The following is a 26,989-nucleotide window of genomic DNA, read 5'->3' on the forward strand; positions in this document are numbered from 1 at the left end:
CTTGCGCGGGCAGCTGCTGCTGTTCAGCTCTTCGGTTCAGTTCTTACGGTGAATCATCCTGCAAGTCATTAGAAATGTTCTCAACGGTCTTTAAACTCATTTATCTTGCTTATCTGATATTTCAGGTCTTACATTTAATGGGGACAGGTACTCATGCACATGTAACCTGCAGCGTGAAAGATACATGTAGAAAAAAGTTTTATTTACAGTGTTGTGCAAAAGTCTTGAGCCACACATCGTTTAGATTGTGCTAGGCGAATGGGATGTGATTTATGTGCAAACATAATTAGAAGCACAGTGTACAGACTTAAAAGTCAATATTTGGTATGACAACATTTATTTTTCCACACAGCTGAACTCTCTGAGGCCACTTGCTTTGTTATTTATTTAAGTGGTCTTCAAAAACAGGCTTCTTGAAGGGTGTTTGCCTTTCATTCCGTTTGTGAAGATGATCACACACTGCTTCAATAACGCTGAGATTTGGGCTCCAGCGAGGCCAATCCATGATGGATGGATGTGTACCATTATATTTGTTTCCATCAAGGTATGCCTTTACTGCATTCACAGTGTTTTTGGGATCATTGCCGCAATTAAATATTTAGCTGTTATCAATCAGAAGCTCTCCAGATGGACAAATCTTTTCTGCATTCATAATTCTACCAGTTTTGACAAGATCTTCAACACCACCATGCCTCCACTGTGTTTTCCACATGGCTGTAGTTAGTCACTGTTGTACTTTGATTCTGACCTTTTCTTTACGTATTGAAAAAAATCGAACCAAAAAAATTCAAATGTGGATTTTTCACTCCACTGGTTTTCAGTCCAGTTATTGTGTATGTTGGCATACCTCAGCCTTTGCTCTCTGTTTCATTTACTAAACAACAGCTTCTTCCATGCTTCCACTGAGGCTGTTTGATGGCTTCAGTGAACCATAGCTGGATCAGACTGAAAGTCTGGGGGGGGGGGGGTTCTGTCACTGCTACTTTTGCTCTCATCTGTCCAGTTTCCTTAATTTTTTTTTAATGACACACATACATGGACTGTAAGTATTAGTCCAAAGAAAAACTTTTAAAGTACCATGTTTATTTTGTTTTTTTCCTGTTTTGTTGTTGTTGTTGTTGTTGTTTGTTTGTTTGTTTGTTTTGGGTTTTTTCCCTTCTCTTTTCTTTAAAAATTATTTCTTTTTGTTTTTTTGGGTATCTTGTGGTTTTATTGCTTTCTTACTGCCATATGTTCAAGATGTTTAAAGTGTTGGATATTTATGAATATAAATATATTGGTAAACATATATTTACAAAGTTTTTCTTTGTACCTTTAGAAGGCTGGAGAACTATTGCTCAAGACCACTGTAAAGTAACAACAAACTCTGGGCATTTGTAACCAAAATACAAAGAAATCAGGGGTGAATCAAGACTTTTGCACAGTACTGGAGTTGTTAATTTTCCCGTAATTTCTCTAAACGTATATATTTAGGTCCGGGGTAAACCTGCATTTTTTTCTAATGGCCATCAGGGGTGATCCCTGTTATCCCTGAATCCTCCTCCTCCTATATGTTATAACTTTGTTTAATCTCTTCAACATGTTGACCAATTTCTTTTCTTTTTTTTTTTTTTGATTTTTGTGTAATCTTCCTGACAGACACCAGTATTCAAATAAAAGTGGGAGCAAGACTACAGAACTATAACAGATTCTTGCAGTCATAGCATAGCGATTGCTGTTTATGAACTCCTAATTAAAACACATGAGAACAAAGAAGCTACATAATGTGAAATGTAAAGCTGTATGTTACATTCACACATACATATATATTTACTCACCCTAAGGAAAGTTGTTTAAAATACTAAGATAGTTGCCATTTTTTTCCCCCAAAATCTGACACCGTCAGGATGAAGCATGAAGATTTGTTGTGTAACTGCAGAAAATGTTTCAGTGTTCGGTGTAAAATAAATAACAGAAATAATCCTGTTACCTTCATTACAAGTTAACTGGATTATAAAGTGAAAACAGTTACTGATTATGATCCCTAACAGAAAGATATCCAAAGTCAACTCAACAAGCTATGGGATTTGAGTTTTAAACCACACTCATTAAAGACTCCGCACACCCACACAGGTGTTGTCACTTAAAGCTGCACAGGCGTGGGCCAGGTTAGTGGAATTTATGTGATCGATCACACACACACACACACACACACACACACACACAGAGCTATATTAATGAAATATACAAAGGCTGTTTTTCTTTTTAACAAAACTTATTTTTTACGACATATGGTTCAGATACCCATAAACTGTATAAAAGGTGGACATAGCTTCTGGGTCTGTGGAAATATCCTATACTGTAATTCTTTTTAATGGGCACTAGAGGTCGATACCTGTGTGCCTCTCATTGCTGTAGAAATGCGGTTGTTAAGTCTGACGTCACTAGCCGTGTCTGGGCCTAAACTCCGCTGCAGGTCCATATATCAAACGATCACTATGGCATTACTGAGAGTTGAAAAACTGTCTAAAGTCTTCCATCTTTAATAAAATGATCAGCGTTCTGCTCTACCAGGTGTAACAATTGAGTTTAACATCCAGGCATCCATGAAAACGGAATTTATGACATTTAACATTAGAAGTTAGCAGGAAGTTAGCTCGCTAGCTTCTATCTAAATACAACATAGCATGTCCTGACTGCGGGGTTTTGGAAACAAATTAAAACGTACAGCTCTGTTATCACTTCCAACATAAATGAAGACAGAAAACTAAACAGCAGTGACGTTTGTAGGGTTACTGAAGTTTGGCTAGCTGGTATATAATGATGTGCTACGTGATCGCTAGCGACACAGCTATGTTAGCATAACATAAACAAGCGAACCTTTTTCCACTCGATAAAAGTTAACGTGAGTGTTCTCGGTGGTCAGGAACAAATGTAATCGCATGGCAGGATGCTGTAAAAGGACCAAACTTCAGCCAGGAGAACAACTGAGATAATCCATCCACAATACGAGGTTAGTCATTCATATACTGCTGCATGGGCTGGGCTGTAGTTACATCCTAAGGTTTTAAAAACTGAGCTTAAATAAATGATTAGCGGTAATAAAAGCTGAGGGAGGTCAACAGTGATCACTGACTGTTTTAGGAGCTTTTTGAGATTAAATAGAAGAAAATACAAGACATTAAATATGTTAACAACACAAAAGCCATATTAAACGCAGACTACTTTAGGCCCGGAAGTAGGATTGGTCACGTCATCGCTTAACAACGGATAGGAACGCAGCGCTCACCCCTAGCATTGGTCAACAGGTTTTTTTTTTTTTTATAACTTTATGGGCCTAGTCACTAATTTTGGGTAATATTGAATAAAACATTAAGTCCACTTTGTAAATTTTAGTCATTCTAAGTGGCAGAAAGGAGGATTATCACAGTCAATAATTTCCTCTAACTGAACTGCGCATTTTAATTGAACCCTGTTGTAGATGATATTTCAGGGCTTCTGACCATCAGCGCTACATACTCTTTAATAAAAATTTGAATATGTGTGGCGCTCAGAGCATGAATCATATTGAATTTTAGTACTCTCACTCTCATTGTTACTCTCACATGTGCTCCAACACTGCCACCAGGCTAACATTTGTACATAATAAATAAGAAAATCTAATTTGGACGTTGAGTCAGTCTCCATACACTTCCATGTTAAAACGCCTGACAGCACTGGAAACAATACTTAGTCTTTGATAACTCATCTGCCTAGATGATAAATACAGTTAGAGGTGTGGCTGCTGTGACTGACAGGTGTTTGGGACACGGGTAGGCGGAGCTAGGCCTCTTCTTCGCCTGTGGTTGTGCGTATCGGAGCAATTTTAATGGATTATTTGATTAATATTAATCAAAACATGTCTTTGTGTGTGAGAGACATGTTCGTGCTTCACTTTTACTTTAACTTTCATCAGTCTGTTACTCAGCACTAATTAGCTGACATGAGAACCTGTGCTCCTCACTTTACAAATGCAGCTTGCTAATACCAGATAGCTTAGCACTCCACCCTTTCCTGTAGTCGGGTCACTTGAGGATGCGATGTCACGTGGCTGTGTCCATCTTTTATTTGGTTTAGATGAAATGTGTCAGGACATTATTCAGTTTCCTTCAGCTTTATTCATAAAGCGTGAAATCACAGCAGTAACCTCAACGTGCTTCATAAAATAAACTCTTCAACCTTTCCCAACTCTTTTACAGGAAGTGATAGTGTTACAAGTTGACTGCAAAATAAATTTTCAAAAATGTCAGTTTTAAAAACTACCGATTTATTTATTTATTTTGAGGACCACCACAGAGAGCTCAGAAATTAGATTCAGTAAAAAACAAACAAACAAAAAACGCTGATCCGTGTTAAAGTTCCCTACAGGGGGAGTGGGGCAGATGTGGGTGTGACAGCTGTCAGTGCTACTCTGTGACGTGGAACACCGGGTGCAGCACGCTTACAACACCACACGCTCTTCTCTTTTCTTACTGTTCACAATAGATGATCACGGTTCCCGGCCCGAGCCTGGAACACTGCCGCTTCATACACAGATTTGGGTGAGTGTTGTGCTGGCCCAAACGACACACACACACAACACACACACACAAGTACGGAAGGAGTAGCAGTCAGCATGTCAGGGCTTTCTTTAACACACATGCTCCTCCCTTTCTGGGTACAGCAGTCTCAGCTGTTTCTGTCTGTACTCTGGGTCTGTCTCTCCTTACAGGTCATACATGAGCTGATCTGCAGCAGACCCACAGTACAGATTCCACCACGTATGATTAGTTGATTTTACTGCAGGGAGGTCCGTGTTCAGACTAAGGAGGGGTAGCTTTGACACACCTTGTGTAAACCTGTTCAATGAACATTGTGACTTTATCTGTCATTTCTTTACCTGTTTTGGGCCAAGATGTCATTTCACACACTACATTAGTCATGTAAAGACATTTTGAATTTGTTGTACAGCACAGCAGGAACTCTAGGAGTCTGTGAATAGGATGAGACAGGGAGCCCAAGAAAACAAGAACAGACTTTGTTATTGTATCCAGACTTGACTTAAGAAAGAAAAATAGCAAAGTACTTCTACTGCGAGTCCCTAAAGAAAAATTGTCATCATGTACAATGGCATACATGATGTTAATGGGAAATTTTATTTCATCTATATTACTATATAGGTTTTTTTCTATAATATTACAAGAGAATGTGGGTGTGTATAGCTGTCTGCGTCTATAAGCTAACTTTGTGACAGACTGGCGACCTGTCCAAGGTGTACCCTGCCTCTCGCCCTATGACAGCTGTGATAGGCTCCAGCTCCCAGAATTGTAGAAATACAGAAACTTCTGATGATTAGGCCTAGCACAAGCTCAGCTTGCCCTGTCGGCCTTGCAGTACACTGAAATTGAAGATGATAGTGACAAACAGGCCTTTCTAGCAGATAGCAGTGTTTCCGTTTATTGGCAATACCAATAATTACTGTTGGTTGTTCAAAGCAAAGCTTGTTCTACAGCAGTCTGTGCTGTATTTCACACTTGGGACTCAAGGAAATAAGGACGTTTCTGTTATGCAGGTTTCCTGGGAGGAGGGACGATGCTGCAGGAGTCGTCAGTAGACAGCAGTGGCTCCAGGTTTGCTCCTCTGGTGGTGCTGGAGCTGGCCTCAGACACCAAGGAGGAGGCCATTGCCTGGTTGCTGAGCAGGATAAGAGACCGGCAACAGAATGGAGGTGTGGAAGATCGTCTGCGCCCCTCGAATCATCTTCCCTTGTTTGACGTGGTATTATTCATCCTGTAATTTCTTCCAGGTGCTGAGCTGCTGGTGGAGCAGTTGGGACCTGGAATCGGGGTGGAAGAGAAGGAAAACCCCAACATGTTTTTGGTGGGGGCCTCCATGCAGAGGCTGCTCTGTGGTGCAGAAGATCTGGGGCTCTTTAAGGAGTGTACTGACGGGTCCATGAGAGCCTTCACTTTTGCCAGCAAACACAACTTCAAAGATTTTAAAGGCAAGTCTACTGTTTAGTTTGTGAAAATTTATGCATCTTATTGTTATTGTTATTGTTAACTTGCAGCCTTGCAGTTTAACACAGCCAGGCTTTCTTTGTGTTAGCTGGTTTTCAGAAACTTTAAACAGTAACAGAGGTAACTCGTATCACTACCATATTTGTCAGCCTCCTTGTTAAGTCAGCTCTGTGCAGAATTGCATAAATAAGGAGAATTTAATGCATCATTTGATTCTTCTTCAACACAAATCAATCTGATCACTGCCCCTGAGTCTCATCACCGCTCACATACTCTGTCTGAAATAAGTGGCGTCACTGTAACAGCCTGTGAAAACATGCCTTTGTGGTGAATGGCACTGTGTTTCTGTTCCATCTCTTCAGGGGATGGAGACGGCTTCCTCAGTATGGCTGAGTGTCAGTATGTTATCAAGCATGAGCTGGACACGCTGCGAGCCAAAGAGGAGACTAATGTTCCAGGATACAGTCATGCCAAGCTCTACCCTGGGAAATCTATCAGTGAGTCTGTGTTCATGTCTCAATCTGTTTCAAATGAGCTTTGCAGTGATCAGTTTGCTGATGTTGTGTATTTCACTCACAGGAAGACAAAAGAAAATGGTCTCATCTAGTTCCTTCTTGCATGCATACATATTCTTTGTTGCTTATGCAGCTGAAGGTGGGCAGGGTGCATGCTGGACAGATTGCCGGTACTTCATAGCACTGCTGAATTTAACAGCTGAAATTCCAGGAAACTGTACTAAATTAGGATGTGCAGACATCTCAGAATAAAACTGGGAAACTGATCAACCTCAGAAGTAAAACCACACACAGGTGATGTGAGTAAAACATGGCAGTGTATTATCATACAGGGTTTTGAAGCTGTGGCCAATTTTATGCTTGTCCTCTTCCCCTAAACTGTTTTTCATTCTGTCGCTTACAGATAAACATTTTGATAATTGATCAGTCATTTCATTTGCATAGGAATACAGGTCCAGCTTCTCATCTTAGAGACTTGACTGTTTTCATTTTGATGCACAAAGAGAACACATTGTGTAAATCGTGGTTTAGTCGGGGCTAAATGATTTATCACTCCTCAACCTTAGTTAAGTATACACTCGGCATTTAATCATAAAACTATCAGAAAGACATTTGTTAGAACCTGTTTATAACAACATTAGCCACAGCAGAGTATGTTTTTATTAGCTGATACACAGATTAGATAATTTCACTCCTATTTTTTTTCCTCAGTTTCAGCTTGTGACAAGATTTGACTGTTTGAGCCTCTCCTGCGGTTCATCCACACTTGCTTGCGGTTTGATTTAGAGATTCCTGTAGTAGTAACGGTAGCAGATTGTAGACTGAACACAGACTGTGTCCTCCTTCCACCCCGCTATCTCTGCAACCCCCTCCCTTCGTCTGTCTTCAGTATGGAAACAATAAATATGCAAATGCAGTAAAATAGTCCCAAAGTGAGATAAGGAACCAATGAACTTGCAGTGAAGATAGGGTGCCTCTATTCAACGCCTGTGTTTGACAAATCGTGTTAAAATAGAATGTAATTATTTTTTGACAAATGATGCACTCAAAAAATGGCAGATGAAATGATAGCGCTTTCATGTGCTCGTATTTAGCTGCTGCATATTGGACAATAGTAATTATTGCTATAGTCATTATTGTATTGTGTGGAATGGGCCGGCTCCCAGCTATTGTTAGCCTGCCCTTGTTTTACAAAATGAAATGCATGTTTATTTAGTTGGGAAAGTGAGTTCAGAAAAACTCAAGAGAAGGATGGAAATGCAGCCAGAAGGTTTTCATGTGGAATATCTTCCAAATAATTCACAAGTTTGAGTAAAAACGTCCTGTTTTATCATCACTGTACATGACTAGAGTGGGGGGTGAGACAGAAAGTAACATGCTCTTTTTTGTTGTTTTCTTTACTTGCATCTTAGTTCGCAGACTGCTCTCCAAAGGGATCTTAATCCAGATGTTTCCTCTGCATGAAAACGAAGAACTCAAGAGGCTTTCTTTTTCCTGGTATAAAAAAGTGAAGGTGTCGCTTCAGCCTCTGGGTAAGTGCATCTTGTGCCATTATTTTTCATGGTCACTCTTGAATACATTGTGTGATTAAAACGAACAGTCCACGTTATGGAGTATGCACACTTGCAAAAGAGGTCTCTGTACATCTGCATTTCTAATATGTCCCCAGACTGTAATTGGAGCGATGCACTGTCAGTGCTCCTGATCACTACTGACTCTTTCATCTCTATCCCCAGACGACATCAGACACTACTATGGTGAGGGCCAGGCTCTCTACTTTGGCTTCCTGGAGTACTTCACCTTTGCGCTGGTGCCTATGGCCCTCATTGGGGTGCCTTACTATCTGTTTGACTGGGAGGACTATGACAAATATGTAGTCTTTGCTGTCTTCAACTTGATCTGGTGCACTGTTATCTTGGAGGTAAGAAGACATGAAACAGTATGCAGTATGATATCGTTCTACCTATTGATCTATTAATCTGTGATGGCTGCAGAATATAGTTTGGTGTGTGGAGGCACAATGCTCACCATCCTAAAAATATGATACACATAGAAATTGGGCAGTGATGTGTAAATATGCTCCAAAGCCTGCAGGTGGATGCTGGGGTGGTGGAGGGGTTAAAACGGGAGCGGTAGAAGTGAATCTTCAGCTCTTTGATGTAAAGGGATTGAATCTTTTCAAGCACTTCAGAAGTTTAACTGTGATGTGTGGTTTAACTTTTCATTCTTTTACACACTAAACAAGAGAGAAAATTCACCCTTTAATTGTAAAGGAAAATATTACCCTCTGCTGCTTGCAATGTAGTCTTAACTCCAAAAGTGTTTATTAAAATCGTAACAGAATTTTAAAATGCTTCAGCTGACTTGCTGAACCTTTGTGCCCACCAGTTATGGAAGCGACGCAGTGCCTCACTAGCCTACTACTGGGGCACACTGTGCAGAAAAAAGGCCTTTGAAGAACCTCGGCCTGGATTTCACGGCGTGCTTGGTCACAACCCTGTGACGGGACGTGCAGAGCCTATCTACCCCACCTCCAAGAGGCACCTGCGTGTCTACCTTGTGTCTCTGCCCTTCGTCCTGCTTTGCCTCTACCTGTCCCTCTACATCATGATGATCTACTTCCAGATGGAGGGGTGGGCTCTGTCCATCTATGATGAGAACCCCACATTCTGGACACACATTCTGCTATTCATCCCTAGTATCATCTATGCTGTGGTCATAGAGGCGATGAACCTCATCTACAGATATGCTGCCGAGTTCCTCACTGAATGGGGTAAGTCCACTTTTTCATTATTGTGCATTCACACCAAACCATGTTTCTTGCATTAATACAAGCTCTGGCTAGAGGGCTTGATTGCTGATGATATTACAAGAGAATCCAGAGCTGATGAGTTTTCACAATGCAGCGTGAAGCTAGGGTTTTCCTGTAATTCAAATGTTTTAATTCAACAGTCCCTTGATTTGCCTTTAAGTGTGCACCATTTTGTCTCATTGGGTAGACTTAAGGCCAAATAATTTTTTATTATACGCTCAAGACCCTACAATAATCGTGTGTGTGTGTGTGTGTGTGTGTGTGTGTGATCTCCATCTTAGGTATTATCATGCAGATGAATGAAAAAACAGTTATGTGTTTAAGAGCACAGCTCATGAGATCACGGTGAAAACTATCCGCACTGTTCATATTGCTGAAATTAGAACGATTTCATTTGAGTGTAATAAAAACTTTATTAAGGAAATATATGTTTTTAAAGTTGATGAATGTAAATGAATTGACCAGAACAAAAGCAAACAGCACCTTCAAACTATGAAACCAATTCAAAACATCAAAATTAAAAATGGACTGCTGTTCAGACTTCCCATGCTTTGATGTCCATCTGAGGTCTGATTACTTTCAGGACAGGGTCCAAAGTTAACATCATTATCCATCTGTTCTCTTTGTTCTTCAGCCATTTCACTTTGAACCCCACAGTGCAGGCTGCGAAATTCTTGACACAGAAGCCACAGCATGTTCAAGACACCAAAAGCTAAAGTGTTGTAAGACGTTTTGTTGCCGGTCATCCAGGTCCAGGTCATCTCTGAGGTCACTGAGCCAATTTAGAATTAGATAGCTTGGTAACCGACACTTTTGTTCCTCCTCCGCACAGCAACTGTTACCATATTGAGCACAAAAATAAGATGTGCTCCCCCCCCCAGCGTTCAACCTCAGCGCAATTGGCAGTAAAATGCATGTTGCATTAGTAAATCAGTTTGTGTACCTGATTTAATTAAATAAATGAAAAGCTAATGATGGATGATCGATAAAAGTACAGACTTTAATTGTGTATTTCAAATCGTTTAGCGAAGAAACTGCATTAAATCTTTTGGAATGGAGATCAAAAGGTTTAGAGTTTTATCCATTGTATCATTCAATCACTGTTCACAGGAACTTTTTATTTGTGACAGCAACACAATACAGTACAGCTCTCAGTAAATGGAAGTGAAGCCATCAATAGGATAAACCAACCAAACACATATTGTAAGATAAAACCCTACACTGTTAGAGAGAACCTCAGCAATGTGATCCCCTGTGAGCACAAACTTAGATCGTTGGGATAATGTTGTAGTATGAGGTCTGATGGGCCCTGATTCAATTCAACATTCTCACAGATTTGGAGATAAATAATAACACAAACACACCATGAAAGTAACTTAGATGCTTCTTAAGGCAAATAAAAGGAATGTTTTTAAAGGGCTGACCCCAGGAAAAGTCAAGCTTTGGTCAGGTCCTGGAGTTCCAGATTTTTGGCAGTCATTGACTGGTTTTCATCCAGTGAGCTTCTGCTGTGAACATTGCGATGAGTTATTGCTGACATGTTTTCCGTGTGTTTAGAAAATCACAGGCTAGAGTCTTCATATCAAAATCACCTGGTGCTCAAAGTCTTGGTGGTGAGTGAAATGAGTTATCCACAGTTTTCTGCCAACTGTACCCTTTATTGATGAGAGTGCAGCCTTTCTTATCACCACCTCACTTCTCATAACTGCCCTAACTCTTTTTTTCTTTAGTTCAACTTCTTCAACTGTTTCGCGTCGCTCTTCTACATTGCCTTTGTCATGCAGGACATGGAGCTTCTCAGACAGGTAGGTCTGCCTCCTTCGTTCCTTCTTTGATTCTACTTCCCATCGTTCTGCTCCTCTAGTTTTTACAGTTCCTTTCTTTTGTTTCTCTCACCTCCCTCTACCCTGGTTTCTGTTGATATTTCTTTGTGTCTGCGCTCTTTCCAGAGTTTGGCGACCTTGTTGATCACCAGTCAGATCTTGAATCAGTTCATGGAGGCCTTCCTGCCCTACTGGCTGCGGAGGAGACGCAACAAAAAGATGATTCGCAAAATCCAGAAGAGAAGACTGTACGAGGAGAAAGAGCTTCCGCTGGTAGAGCAGGTCCGGCTCGAGGCCGACATGAGCACATACTTGGTCAGTACATGTGATCTTTAATCAGAAATCAAATGACATCTTCTGCGACGTTCTTTAATTTGTGTCTGTCTGTGCTCTCATTCCTGCTCAGGGAACATTTGATGACTACCTGGAGCTCTTCCTGCTGTTTGGTTATGTCAGTCTGTTCTCCTGTGTCTTTCCTCTGGCTGCTGTCCTTGTGGTGTTAAACAACATCACCGAGGTTTACTCTGACGCCTTCAAGATGTGTCGAGTGTTCAAACGACCCTTTGCCGACCCAGCTGCAAACATTGGAGTCTGGCAGGTATTTTCATTTAGTTTTGAATGCAGTTGCTGATGTTTATGAGAAAAGAATGATTTTTGGTAGTTTTTTATTTAACAAATATTGCTGTACAACTATAAAGTACCAAAGGACACAGATATCCTCCACATCCTTACTGCTATATTGGATGTCCTTCAGAAATGATATTGGGGTACTCTGAACATTAAAGCTTTCTGTGGACAGGTCATTGTATTTTTTTAACATGCTGTCCTAATCTAAACAGAGCTCCTCCATTAAAAATGACATATGACTGACTCTGTGCTGTGCCCAGCATCCAGGTATGGTTTCCATTCGTGGAAACGAATAACTGTTGCTGTCTTTCTACCTCTGTGTGCAGCTCGCCTTTGAAGCCATGAGTGTGATAGCTGTTGTGACCAACTGTGCACTGATTGGCATGTCTCCACAAGTCAGATCCTACTTCCCCGAGTCAGAGACACAGCTCATACTGTGTACAGTGGCTGCTGAGGTAATTTACGTACACACACACACGCGCGCACACACACGCACACGCACACACACACACACGTAATGTGTGACCTCAGACTGGTAAACAAAGGTCAGATTTATGTAGTATTTTGGAGTAACTTTGTGATGTTATGAAACAAAACTTGACTAGTCTTGTATAAGAAATTTCAAAAGTGACACAACTGAAACTTGGTTTGGCAGAAAGTAAATGGTATATTTATAATAGCAGAAATAACACAGCAGCAGAAATGACTCCATTGATGATGGCACAAGCATCTCACAGAGCCATGCCGCTGTGTATGTTTTGCCAGGAGTGGAACAAACACGTCTAAATGGAATGCTAGGAAGCAATTTGTTATACCTCCTTTGTGATATAATATAGTATATAATACGAGTATAATACGCCTGTTTTGAAAAAACTGTATTCTCCATTCTGATAGGTTATAATTATATGTACCGGTAGTTAGTTAGATATAGTGATAACTGTGCAGTCATTCTTTTTGCATGGTTATAGAGGCAATTTTGCCATTCACTTTCATTTAAGGATCAGTGAATTTACCAAGGAAGACAACACAAAAATTGGACTTGTAGCATTATTCCTGTATTTTTTATTTTCTATAGATCTCATAATCATTTTTGGATACATTAGTGTTTAATAGCGTTCTTGTTAACACCGCGCTGTTCTGTAGTTGTGCCAGATGCAGATTTTTGTTCACTAGATGGAGCCACAGCCCAAAGCAAGGGCTGAGGGTGACGGGCAGAGTGGAGAGTGTGTGTGTGTCCGCACATAAATGAAATTTGCACTGTGCGTATTCAGCCTATAATTGTTTGAGCTTGTGTGTGTGTGTGTGTTAATTTGAGCATTCACGCTGCAGATTCCTCTTCTCCTGATTCTACCTTTATTAACATAACGTCAGCCTGCTCCCCTTTTCTATGTGCCCTGTTCAAACAGTGCAGCCTAACACACCTCCTGCCTCCGGAGGGGGGGGGCTCAAAATAACAGCACAAACAGGTGAGGATGTAGTGAATGGGAGGTGCTGCAGTATGGAGATTTTTTTTTAAGGACATTCATAAAGAAAACAGTTGTACGTTTGTGCTGCTTTAACAACCTCCTGAGGGACGATTGTTTTAACTGTCTGGTTGCTGCCTGAGACTGTAAATGCTCTTTAAAGTACTGTAGCTCACTGTACAACATCTCTCTGCTGATGCCAAGGCAGAAACTGGGTCACATCGATCGTCTGCATGTTGAACGTGTGGTCGGCACACACAGCTGAAAACTCTGCAGTTCACAGAGAAGTTGTTCTTTGTGGGTGATATTTCTCCTGCAGCAGCTGCCAGGATAAGCCTGGGTTTGTTTAAACCTTTCTTTTTGCTGGGAGTTCTCTATTAGTGTGAGATGGATTGAATCGTTTTAGCCTTGCTTTGTCTCATGGGCTGCAGAATCTGCCTCCTAGATGTGTCTTTTGTCCAAAGAGTCACCATTTGGAAAAGATGATCGGTCAGAGTTTATGCATCTGCTACGGTCTGCTGTTGAAATTGAAAGTGGGAGAAATGGGATGGTATGTGTCTCTTCCACAGTGTATGGTGATAAATAGGAAATCCAAATAGAATCAAGTGAATTGAATCATCAAACCCCTCTGGAGCCCTTTGTGAGGGAGCTGTGGTGTTAACAGATTCCGCTTTGAGAACCATGGGTCTGATGACAACATGCTACATTATACATGATCTGATGACACAGCTCACTGATTTTTTTTGTTGTTAACTTTACTTACTGAGGGGGTGTAACAGCTCTGTGTTTGGATTAATTTCCAAGTGCAGATGTTACTGATGACAATAGGTTGTTTCGCAGGTAACTGCTCATGCACCATCAATGGCATGCAGAGACTTTTACAGATGGGTGAGACGAGTGGGTGAACCAACTGCATTCCAGTTCCTCATCATCTCTGACAACAGTGTAGCAGTACACATACACAAACGGCCAAAAAAAGACTGAGCATCTTAAAAAGCTGAATATTGTGAAGTTTGTCAAAGAGGTCAACTTTCATGCTCATTGAAGGTAAAGTAAATGGGTCAATGGTCTGTACTGGTCTGGGGTGCTGTATCACCTACAGTGACAGACGTCATGAGGAAATATGAAAAATACAGACCCTGCAATATTAGAGAACGAACCCAAATGATTGCCTAATCCCCTGCAAACTAGCACTTGTCAACAGAGGGGAGGAAAAACTCCCTTTTAACAGGAAGAAGCCCCCATCAGAGCCATGCTCAGGGAGGCTGAACATGCCATTTGCCCTTTCCACAGTTCAGGGATGAGGGTAAAAGAGGAGGATAGAAAGAATGCTAGGGAAGGGTTTCGTGGGAAATCCCACCTTTCAAGTATTCAGAGAAATATCTCTCAAGTGCCACCTGCTGTGCCTCTGGCTGAATTGCAGACAATTTAATTGAAATTAATAGCAAGTGGAATGACTGTCCTACATCGACTCCTGCTACTCTCCTCTCAGTTCCAGCCTTTGTCAGCATGACATAAACGCTCCCAGAAAAAATGAGAGATTTAACAGCTGATAGTCAAGCTAGCTTCCAAAGACAATTACCAAGTGCAGCCAGAGGGGGGCAGTAAATTTCAGGATAGATGTAATCGGGCAATATGAGATCTGTTTTGGTCCGAAATGCTGGTCTGAGCTGTAAGGACAGAGATTGTTTTCACTTTAGTATCATTTTAATTGATGTCTGTTTTTATATTTGCTTGTATAAGACACGCTATTTTCTTGTTGGGAAGCCAAAATCAGAAGATTTTCACCATCGCTGTCTTTAGTTAAACACTTGTCTTTCACAAGTCATTAGCCAGTGAGCATACCATGGTTAATCCTCCCTTTCTGACTGTAATGGGGGCCATAATCTACTAAATGAATATCACGTTGCATGCGGTGTGACTTGAAACTAGCAACAGAAGCCATGAACTCATCAGGCCTGCAAGGATCATTTTACCATAAACTTCCAAACAGCTGATCTTCTGTTTGCCAACAGAGGAGTCACACAGGTTTAGTAGAATGCAGGTTTAAGACACCTCCACACTGGCTTCTTTGACTTTTAAGAGCTGAATGTTACATCCATCTATTCAGTCTATACACTGAGGTTAAGACATGAACCATGTAGTGCTGATCCAGTTGAGTTAAAGAATGTAATGATAATCGAATGAACGGATGTCCTTTAGTAGGACTGAAGATATTTTAAGCTTTTAATCAACCAGGTGTGTTTTTCCGCAATTTGTTTGTTATTACTTATTACTCTCAACTTCTCTGATATTCCCTCCAGCTTCAATTTGTAACACAGTGGCAGCTTTTTTTCATCACTTTTAATAATAACAATAATAATAATAATAATGTATACTTTATTGATCCCCGTGGGGAAATTCCTCTCTGCATTTAACCCACTCCCTCAGTGAAGCAGAGTGAATATGACCTTTGTTTGTTTGGTGTGTGTGTGTGTGTGTGTGTGTGCGTGTGTGTGTGTGTGTGTGTGTGTGTGTGTGTGTGTGCATTACATGAGCCCTTACTCTAGACTTTTTCTGATTAAAGACTCCAGGGACTCCAGTAAATCACACTCACAGCATGTTGCCTCTAATCCATCCTAACCTCCTCCAAACTGTCTTTTGGGCTGAGTAGAAGTGAACATGACTTTTTATAGCAGAGGGCTGCGCTTTGGGCCTGGGGGTCATGTTCACTGCTTGATTTGCACTCTGCCTCACTCACCTGAATCATGAGAGGAGGTGTGATGCTGCTTTTGCAAACACAGAGGGAAACCAGGTTAGCTCACAGCTTGGTGTTTGGCTTACACTCTCGCTTTGCAGTGGTTGTATATGAGCAATCCATCCTGCCGCGACACACTGCATCAGTCAGGTGTGTCATGCATTTCCTTGCTTTTCTCTTTAGTGCACACTGCAGACCTGTGATGGAAGGCTTGGATCAAAGTAGAGATAAAATGAGTGAATGTGGAAGCAAAAGGAGGAGAAACGGGAAGGAAGGGACTGAGAGCAGAACTGCCAGGGCTGATGAGAGAGACAAGGAAAACGATTGACTGAGGAAAAGAAACCTGTGTGTGTGTGTGAGAGAGAGCGAGCGAGATCCAAGCACGTTCTTGCCTGCTACCACCACATTTCCTAGAATTGAGCAAACAGGCTATTAAAGAGATGGCACAACAAGAACAGTGAGAGCCAGCTTGTGTAATGTTAAGTGTGTGAAAGAAGAGCTGCACATGAATACACATACATGTGGTTTATTGACTCAGCAGCCAGTATATTGCTTTTAGAGAAACCCTTTCTAATTAAAGCTGCTAACAGGTCTGTCAGTGCATACATTGTTAAATACAGCTAACTCCAGGCGGAGCAGAGCCTCTAACCCACTATCTTAGTGCGGACAGACAGGAGATCACAGATGTTTTTTTTTCCTTCGAAGCATTTCTCATTGCTCTTCTTAAGTCGGTCGTCATCTCTTTAATAAGAGAAGGCTGATTCAGAGAGCTGAGGGTTCAAATCAAAACCCTCAGCTCCTCTTATCTCTGTTATGGGGGTGGGTTGGGAACAGGCGCGAGGGCTTCGCCGCGCCGCTTTCCAGCATCAGTGCTATGATACCTGGGTAATTGCTGTGTAGGGTTTACACACATCAGTGAGCAGTAACTAGGCAACTGGCCAGCCTGCCGCTGAAAGAGACAGAGACTTTCTTTCAGAGTCACGGGTCTGTCTGTTATAATCGACTCATTTCAGAGGAGGAGCTGAGGAAACAGAGCAGGGACTATGAAGTGTGTCTGCTTACAAGGGACCTGAAAGGACGGGAGACAAGATCACAGCCTAATGGCATGGAACAAGAAAGGGTTCACAGTTATTGGTTATTTGAGCTGGTGTGCAGCACACAGGTGTTTTCAATTTGACAAAACTTTTAACACAAAATATCTCGGCATGATGGAAAACTAATTAGTTATCATGGTTTGTGTGTAGCCTGTATTGTGTATTTACACGACTTCTAAGACTGACTCGAACCATAAATGCAGTATTTGAATTGAGAATATTAGTGCGTAGGACACAGATATGTCCTAAGGCCCTAAGTGATGTTTACAGCTTGAGACAGTCTATAGTGCAAACAACAATACATTAAGTTAAAGCTGGAAGAAGCAATAGTAGTCAGTATGTGTTATCAGAGGTTTACATCCACTCATGCCCACTCATCATGGGTATGAATGTCACAGTAATTTTGGGCTTCTTGGAGCTGATTGTACTACATACATGATGATTGCACATGCCCATAATGAGTGTATGTAACCTGCTGGCCATAATTGTTTATAAAAGCATCCGTAGGGGTTATTATGCATTTAATTTAATTTGTAAAGCTTATATTCACTCTAAATACACAAACTTTTATGAAGTCCAGCAATCGCTCTCCTTTAAAATTTGGTTTGATGGTTATTTTTAGAGGCAAATATCTGTCTTAAAGGCTGTTAGATGCTCTGGGACCATCATAAATGGGACCGAGTTGAGCGACGAGACTGAACGAACAGTTACATTATAGCCTATAGAGCAGAGTGGAACAGCAGTGTCATGGTAATATAAAAATGCTTTTCTGTGCTGCCAAAGTCTACCAGTTCAAAGTAAAGTACGTTATTATAATACAGACCATACTAACTGCTCACAAAGCTGATTACGGGTCAGTACAGTACAGTACATTATTAACTTTGTAATCTAAATGAAGCCAAAGACCTGACATTAACATAGCTCTGTGTGGTGATTAAGGTGCCTGCATGGGACAGTTTTTTGTGTGTGTCTGTCAAATTGTCTTTTTCAGCAGCCCACCACACAGTAATCTCATTACACTGTTTTTAAAGACAATAAGATGATCTTATCTGCTGGCAACCACAGAGCAGCAGCAGGCCAGGATCCACCCATAAACTAGTCTAGCCTCCCACTCTGTATTTGAGCTTTGTTTACACTGGAGGAGCTTTGAACTTGGTGCGCAAAGCAACTTAATCTTCTAAACCTATATTATGTAATTAAATGACCCCACTCTACAGCTATTTGTATTGCAATGCATTGTTTTGTTTTGTTTGTGATAGCACTGAATGCAACGTCGTGTTATTATTTCCTTGGACTTTACGTTATCACGGTTAGCTAATAGAATTTCTTTGAGCAATTAGAGAAGGATGCCTCCTGCTTCCCTAATCATTATCTAGAACCAGTATTTTTATAATTCCACTGGTGTGTTTGTCCCTGAGTGGCACCTTCATTAGTATGCATAGATATTTGACCCATCATCAGGATGACTCAAGTTTATCACGACTCTCACTGTGTAATTCCCTCAGTAGTCTGGAGACCGCATCACAGCTAAGAGGAGACTTAGATTTGGCCTTAAAGTTATTGGCTGACAAGAAAGTCACGACTCAAAATGAATACTAATGAGTGTATCTGCTAGATGTGCAAGCTACTGCATGCAAATATGTTGATCATGACATAACTTAATCGTCTAATGTAGACCTCATGTTGTGTTAACAGCTCATTGTGCTGCCACCTGGTCAATAAAATCGGTGTATGCAGCTTTACTTTACGCTGAGTCAGACCTCACGAATCAAGTCGCACTGCATCGTAAAGACTGACATGCCTCGCTGTCCTCACATACAGCAAACACACTCTCCCAAAAGTTGCGATCTCTCCCTCTCACGTCGGTGCCGCTGCTTCCCTGCGCCGCTGTTGGCTGTCCCCAGCATTCGCATGTCTGCTCATCATCACTCCCTAATTTGATATACAATATTTTTGGTGAGTGATGAGCTCCACAGCATAAAAACCAGACTTTTGTATTCAAACTACATGCTGGTGCATTCCTGTTTCCTGACTAAGTTGATTAAAAAAATATTTAAATACATTTATTATTCTTGTTGCGTATATCAAGAAGCAAAAGCAGGGTTTCTCCTGCAGACAAAAAAAATTGCGACACAATTTTTTGTTTGTTTGTTTGTTCCACATGTTCTCATTCATTTTTCTCCTCAACATTCTACACACAATACCCAATAATGACAAAGTGAAATAAAATGCTGAAATGTATTAAAAATCACAACATAACATGCAGATAAATATTCACAGCTTTTGCTTCACTGCTTTGAAGCATGTAGGATGAATTGTTCAGAAGACTTTAAGGCAACATGAAGAAGACTGTAGTGAAAACACAGTATGGCAGCTAGCTGTTAGAAAGATGCGTTCTGCTCAGATCACGTATGAAAAGGCAGTTTTTCTGTTTGTGTCTCATCAGTAAGATTGACGGTGGAATGAAATGTAGTCAGTTCCATGCTAACAGCAAAATGTACTAAATGATTTGAGCATTAGCGCGGTGGCTAAGGTAACATTAGCAATAAATCTGGGCAGTATGGCCAAGAATTCACAATTCCTATTTGTTTTTTCCTCATTACATAAACGCAACAAAAGAATGAATTCCAAAGTAGTCAAAGAGGGAAGTGGCTTTGCATGATTCATAGTTCAAAACAATTCTTGCTTTTCTTTTGTTAGGTGGCCACTCGGCTATTTTTGCTCCTCTTCCTTTAAGGCCACCCACCCTTCTAGTGAGCTTCCTTCCTGCAGCAAATTCGAAAAGCAGGTGGGTGGGGTTTCTGTCCTTTACAGCAGCGGTCCTCAACCCCCGGGCCTCGGACCGGTACCGGTCCGTGAGTCGTTTGGTACCGGGCCGCGAGAGTTGAGGCTCAGGTGTGAAATGTCTGGTTTTCAGGGTTTTTATCGGTTTTCAGCGTTATTTTGTTATCGTTTTTATCGTTAACTCGGTTTTCCTGGGTCTTTTCACGTGTGTTATGAATAAATCTTCTTTTTTTGGTACCGGTACTAGTTTTATTTTGTTGTATTTATCCGCGACACCTTAAAGGCCGGTCCGTGAAAATATTGTTGGGCATAAACCGGTCCGTGGCGCAAAAAAGGTTGGGGACCGCTGCTTTACAGGACAGCCTCTCGCCCAGGCCTGCTGTGAGTTATTAGTCAAGAAATGGCTATTAGGTCTGCTTTAATTAAAACTGTACACCCTTCCAGAATAAGTAGGATAGCAAACCAACAGTAAAATCCACTTGTTATCTTTTCATTTAATACAAAGAATACACCAGGAGGCTATAGAAAAATCTTAGCACCACAAGATTTTTTTGACTTGGCGTGGTATTCTTGGAATCCATTTCTTTTATTCTCTTAGTAAGTTCAAGTTGTGTCACTGAATAGCATGTCAAAGAAAATACCAGAGTCAGTGACATTCACCAACACCTTTGTTAGATACACCTCTTCAAATTCTTGTTAACACAAATATCTAATCAGCTAATCATACGACAGAAAGGTATGCAGACATGTAGACTTTCCACTGGTCAAAGTGGTCAAACTAAGCATGGTTGTGGGCGTCAGATGGGCTACTCTGAATGTTTCAGAAACTGTTGATCTGAGCGGCAGCTCTCACAACCATCTCTGTGGTTTACAGAGTATGGTCAGAAAAAGAGAAAATATCCAATCAGCAGCAGTTCTCCAGCTGAAAATGATTTGTTCTTGTCAGAGTCAGAGGAGAATGGCTAGACTGCTTCAAGTTGGCAAAGGTACCCATGATTTAACAACCAAGGTGTAACTAACAAAGTGACCTGTAAGTTTGCACTCCATGTTCTCTGTGTATTTTTGCCTGAGCGCCTCAAACAAAGCAAACTTTATAGTAAACCCAGACAGCTCATATCAATCTGCTCATATTTGATGCGAGATAATAACAGGTCTAATTAGTTTCTTTGTTTGGAGGAGTGTCCAGGTGTTCCTCTTTACGTAGGGCTACACAATATTAAGCTGTATATCAAATACTTGTTCTTCAAATAGGAAATGGCAAACCTGTAATATCCAGAGTTTGTCTTTATAGATTTTTTTTTTTTATAATTTTAGAACATTTCTCAGCTGTAGTAACATTTCTGTTTGCCCTACATTTATTTACTTGATGAAGGAGAACATCAGCCTTTGCTGGTGTAATTTAATCAGCGTAGCAATGATGATACAAATAGTTTTCATACTGAGCATTTGAAGTTCAGTCACATCCATTGTGTCAGACAAAGCAGAATTTATTGTCAGGCTCAAATGTTTCACAAGTTACCTTCTTCCAACCTTCACCGAGTGTCCTCTGTCTTTAGTCTAACCTTGTGCTGTTGAACACACACAAATATAAATTAGCCTTCAATAGCATTAGCAATTCGCTAAGAGCTAGACTGTTTATTCTGCACTTTCAATCAATGTAACAAACCACTGAGGTCAGGGATTTCTGAGCATGTTCTGGTTGTTAATTATTGGAGCTGCTGTGCTGACTGGAATGGCAAAATGTCTTAGTTTATGCAACTTCAAGCTCACAGTGTTCCAAGTGGCATCAATCAGAGCATAATCTGGGGTCATATTATGTCCAACTAGGCAAGATAAATTATTTTACCATCCTCAGTGAAAGCTAGTGTTAGCGTGGGAATATATGTAATTCCATTGTCTTACTCAAATCACTTGGTTTGATAACCCTGAAAGCCATTCCTGTGGAGCAGTGCACCTTGTTATCTGCTCTTTTTTTTGTTCCATCTACTGTAGCATAAGTCCATTACTGTGATGAGGAAAAGGGTGCTGAATCAAAGAAGCTGATGGCGGCTGGCCGTGCTCCAGATGGACTGGCGTGTGTGTGTGTGTGTGTTTCATCATCTTTATGGGAAAACGCATATTCTGCTGATTCAGAAGTGTGCAGTTTGCTGTATTTGATTACTCGAGGTCTGACAGAGAGAAACTGAGATCTGTGGACCCAGTTAAGACTTTTACAAGCACAAAGTGTTCTGGGTGTTGGGTCTGTATGTATCCTAATATGCAATGCACATGAAATATGTTTTTAATTTTTTTTCTGCTCAAAATGTTTGGGTAGCACGAAAGTTTGATATTATGGCCCATGGATATATTCATCAAAAGTTACTCTAAATCATGTCATATAGACACAGACGCGATTTTTTGTACTCAAAATAACATTTTTGTCTTGTTAGCTTTCCTTGAATCATCTTCCTTGCAGAATTTTGGCATTCTAGCTGTCAGATCGGTTCCAAACGGGAACGTGTCGACGGTTACTGTTTCCTTTCAGAGTCATTGTTAGAAGGCAGAGTCAAAGCTGCCTGTGCTGGGTTTTTTTTCATTCTCATTCAGCTTCAAGGACACGTACCGGGGCTGTCTGTCTCACTCTGACGGTCCACTCAGTCACTCCCCTTCTCCTCTTCTGTCCTCTGTCATTTTAAAAAAGTGTGTCCCGTGAAGGACACCAATCTTTAAAAACTGTAATCAGGTTATGTTGATGTATCTTTCAAAGCATGCTCTCCTTCCTCTGTTCAGAACTAAAAGGATGTAAATAAAACGCTGACCCTGAACTTCTTAATCCCTATGATGTGATTGTCTGTCTGTGATTTCAGCATGTACTGCTGGGCTTCAAGTTCATTCTGACCTTCCTCATCCAAGATGTTCCCAAACACATCCAGGACAAACTGGCCCGTCTGGAGTTTGAATCATTGGAGGCCCTCAAGAAGAAGGTAAAGTCTGACTCTGCTCTTACTTTCTTTACTTTGTTACCACTCAGCAAGTTGCTACCTGTCCTCTGACATTGGTTGACAACAATAAAAGGCTGATGGGGCAATGTCATAACCAGCGTTGGTCAAGTTACTTGAAAAAAGCTTCCCCCCAAAAGTAATCCTTTAACTTTACCAATTACTTATTTTTGAGAGTAATTAGTTACTTAGTTACTTTTTAAAAACATGATTTACAACCTGAATAGGTAATAAAGCAATAGATCTTTCAGCCCAATTCTACTTTTTCTGAATAATCCATCATATAAAATGTAATCAAATGGAAAAGTCTCTTTTTAAAACTTGCTTTATTAGTTTTAATCTTTTAACTTTATGCATCAAGCAAAAATGAAATTATATGCAACATTCCCTGACTGGAAGAAATTTGTTTAACATTTAAACAAACATTCTGCACATTCCAGCATAAAAAAATAAAATAAAATAGTTTTTTGTGTTTACACTCACTCTTGCACGTAAAACACAGCAGAAAATAAATAAAATCAAAGGCTCAGCAGTCCTGTTGCTCTATTTTCACCTGTTTAGCAGGAGTGGGGCAGGCGGAGGTTTGCCCTGGTGCAGGTGTGTCGCAGCCATCATGTCAGTGGAAGGATCCGGCAGTTTCTCTGTGAATTTCACATTCCCGTGGCAGCATACTCGGTGCTTGCGCGGACGTTTAGGGGTTTTTTCGCTGTAAAAAGAAGTTTTCTTCCCACACAGTGAACAGCGGACACTAATGTTTTTGTCACTTTTTACAGAATCAAACTCAAAGTAAGGTCAGTACTTCCACACTTTAAACGCTGCACGCTCAAACTCTCTGCCGCACTCGATATATTAACCGTTTTTGATCTGCACACAGCTGTTGCCACGAACGTCGCACTCGCTTACGTCATTGTCATGAGACACAAAAAAATCACGGTTTTAGTAACGCAGTAACGCAGCATGCTCACGGGAAAGTAACAGTAATCGAATTACCTTTTTTGAAATGTAATCCCTTACTCTACTCGTTACTTGAAAAAAGTAATCGGATTACGGTAATGCGTTACTGCTCATCTCTGGTCATAACCCTGCCAGGCTGGCAGGCAACATGAACACCAAAGTTTATGAACATGATAATTTGAGAACGAAATGATATAGGATTTTCAATTTGATACCGTAGGTGTATCAACTATGAAGCTGAGGGGTACCACGAGCCACACGGCATTTTCTTTTCACTTTGCTTAGTGGGAGGAGTCCTCATCACCAGAGGACTCTGTTTGTAGTAAATGGTGTCAGCAAGAAACACAAAGAACAATTTCCCATCTGAGAACAAGATGTGATCTGAACTTGATTTTACCAATACATAAAGTAAAGTTGTTGTTGTTGTCAGTTGGCTCAGTCCATCCCTAATGGACCGATCCAACCTTTTTCCGAGTTCTGATCTGATAAACTACCTTTGCCGTGGGTATAAGGAGAGTGAAAGTAAACAAACATCTTTATCAGATCTTTCCAGTCCTGCAGGCTCACTTTGAAGATATTTCACACATAATGCATATACTACTATACCAACAGCTTCTGTCTGGAGGTTTGCAAACATTTTTTACATCACTTGAAGATGGTCAGACTGCTCAAATTCTGTGCTTAGCTTCCTTCATTCTACATTTGATCTACTGCTAGCTGCTGCTGTTGTGTGAATAAGTAAACCCAGAATAACACAGAGCAGGATTTCTTTCTTTGCACTGTGCATCGACTCATTGTCACTGATATTCGATCCAGCCTTTTGGATCAGTGTCAGATTTATATCCAATCCAAATATCAGAGTATCCCTAATAAGGCCTGGAAGTTTGAGGGTTCTGCACAGTATCTTAGCTATTCCCAGGACTGCACTCTGCATTCTGGACAGAGACCTCTTATGTAATCTCTTATTGCCACTCAACCCACTTTGGACTTTACCTTCCACATTTGGTTCATTTGTTCCTTTAGCCCCATTACTATTCCACGGCCTATTTCCTCGTGTTTCTTCTTCCTCATGTTACTGTCCACTGAGTTTGCCACATCTAAACACAACTGCAGTCTTATGTACCTTGTCAACCACCATTATGTCTGATTTGTTGGCCAGCAACTGCTTGTCTGTCCCACTGGACATTAACCTTGTTCTTCTCAACCACCTTTGGTCATGTCTCTCATCGAGAATTGAGGACTTCTAATGCATTTCACAGATGTTGCTGTACATTGCTTGGTCCACACTTCCCAGCTTGCGTCTTACATCCTGCTACTATGTGTTGGCTGGTGCTAGATTCCTGCCTCTCTGGATTTGGTGCTTGTGAGGAGTTTTCATGTCTTGACATCAGTGGCTTCAATCTTCGACCTTCGGGCATCTTTATCATGGTTCCTGTTGACCTGTGGGATACTTAGGTACTTGTAGCTGTCCTGTATGTCTGCTATTCCGCTTTCTGGTAGATCCACTCCTTCAGTCCAGTCCGAATGAGGATTGTGGTGAAGTGAATCAGTAAGTCAATGACTTGCTCACTCCTGGTATACAGCGTGGAAGTCATCCAAGGAGTCGTACCGGAGGAGGCTAATGGTCACTCCAGTCTTGCTAACCACCAACGCGCAAACATCCAACAGGAACAACTCAGTACATTTAGGCATGCAGGCATGGTCAAGATGACCTGCTGAAGTTCATACCAAGTACTGAATGTGACTTTAAATACAGCATGGTTATTGGTACAAGACTGGGTGGTCTGAGTATTTCAGAAACTGCTGATCTACTGGGATTTCCCACATAACCATCTGTAGGGTTTGTAGAGAATGGTCCAAAAAAGAGAATATCCGGTGAGCAACATTTCTCTGGGTGATAATGCATTTTTGGTAAGTGATATTTTGTTGGCACACTTTGGGCCCCTTACTACCAATAGAGCATTGCTTAAATGCCACAACCTACCTGAGTATTGTTGCTGACCATGCTCATCCCTTTATGACCACAGTGTACTAATCTTTCTTGTACCAGGATAACTTGTCGTATCACATCGCTCACATCATCTCAAACAGTTGACTGCACGCAGATGGCCGCCACAGTCACCAGATCACAATTCAGTAGAATACCTTTAAATTGTGGTTGAATGTTCAGCTGACAAATCGGCAGCAACTGCATAATAGTGTCATGTCAATATAGACCAAATTATGTGGTGAATGCTTCAAGCTACCACTAAAAATTAAGACTGTTCTGAACGGCGTCCAAGCTGGTACTAGCAAGGTATACCTAATTAAGTGTGGTAGAAATGGCTTTGAATAACACGGTCAGTAGGGCTGGGCCATATTATACCGTTCACGGTAATACCGGTATAATGTTAGGCAACGATAGGAAAATGAAATATCGCGATAGAATGGGAGTAAAACGCGCATGCGCAGTGCCTTTGTTTTCATACGCACATGGCCGATTGTTGAGTGAAACAGATGAACCAGAATTGGTTTGTAAAAATGGTGCAACTTCCGTGATGTGGAACTGGTTTGGTGTTTGTCCGTCAGATACACAACAAAGCACATTTTTTTGCAGAACATGCAAGCGGCCGTTGTTATTGTCGTATTTGTCGGACTAAGATGCTCTTAAATCTGGGAGTAATCTGGGTCCTAAACTCCGTATGCTTCAGGTCAAACAACACTGCAGCATCACTTAGAGTTAAAAACTGTCTAAATTCTTTCATCTTTAATAAAACGATCAGCATTGCTGCTTTACCAGGTGTAACTATAAAGTGCCTCTCAACTTTAACTTCCAGGCATCCATGAAAGCAAAAGTTATTACATTTAATGGAGTTAGAAGTTAGCAGGAAGCTAGCAGAAGTTAGCTCGCTAGTTTCGCTAGTTACCTAAGCATGATATTGCATGTTCTGACTGAGAGATTTCTGAAAAAAATCAAACGTACAGATCTGCTATCACTTCCAACATAAATGAAGACAGGAAACTAAACAGCAGTGACGTTTGTAGGGTTACTGAAGTTGGGCTAGCTGGTATATAATGATGTGCTACGTGATCGCTAGCGACACAGCTATGTTAGCATAACATAAACAGTGAAGCTGGAGGACGAACACTAACACTTTTCCACTTATAAAAGTTAACGTGAAGGTTCTTCATGGTTAGAGACAAAT

At 40.9% G+C, this 26,989-nt stretch overlaps 1 protein-coding gene across 4 annotated transcripts in view; it reads left to right on the plus strand.

Annotated features, from left to right (window-relative positions):
- The window catches only part of ano10a (anoctamin 10a), a 37,312-nt gene that overhangs the window by 191 nt on the left and 10,132 nt on the right, over nt 1–26,989 (plus strand). The window contains exons 2-15 of one of the 4 annotated variants that reach the window (XM_080895937.1): nt 2,906–2,992; nt 4,504–4,559; nt 5,570–5,725; nt 5,804–6,001; nt 6,380–6,514; nt 7,945–8,064; nt 8,269–8,453; nt 8,921–9,305; nt 10,902–10,957; nt 11,075–11,149; nt 11,294–11,482; nt 11,574–11,765; nt 12,121–12,249; nt 22,719–22,835. In XM_080895937.1, coding sequence (XP_080752063.1) covers nt 5,590–5,725; nt 5,804–6,001; nt 6,380–6,514; nt 7,945–8,064; nt 8,269–8,453; nt 8,921–9,305; nt 10,902–10,957; nt 11,075–11,149; nt 11,294–11,482; nt 11,574–11,765; nt 12,121–12,249; nt 22,719–22,835 — 1,917 coding nt within the window. In that variant the 5' untranslated portion in view covers nt 2,906–2,992; nt 4,504–4,559; nt 5,570–5,589. Of the gene's footprint in view, nt 1–1,753; nt 2,148–2,905; nt 2,993–4,503; nt 4,560–5,569; nt 5,726–5,803; nt 6,002–6,379; nt 6,515–7,944; nt 8,065–8,268; nt 8,454–8,920; nt 9,306–10,901; nt 10,958–11,074; nt 11,150–11,293; nt 11,483–11,573; nt 11,766–12,120; nt 12,250–22,718; nt 22,836–26,989 lie in introns of those variants that run through there. The other 3 variants (XM_080895938.1, XM_080895936.1, XM_080895939.1) reach the window with 3 other exon arrangements.

Source organism: Rhamphochromis sp. 'chilingali', assembly GCF_963969265.1.
Source record: "Rhamphochromis sp. 'chilingali' genome assembly, chromosome: 11".
NCBI lineage: Eukaryota > Metazoa > Chordata > Actinopteri > Cichliformes > Cichlidae > Rhamphochromis > Rhamphochromis sp. 'chilingali'.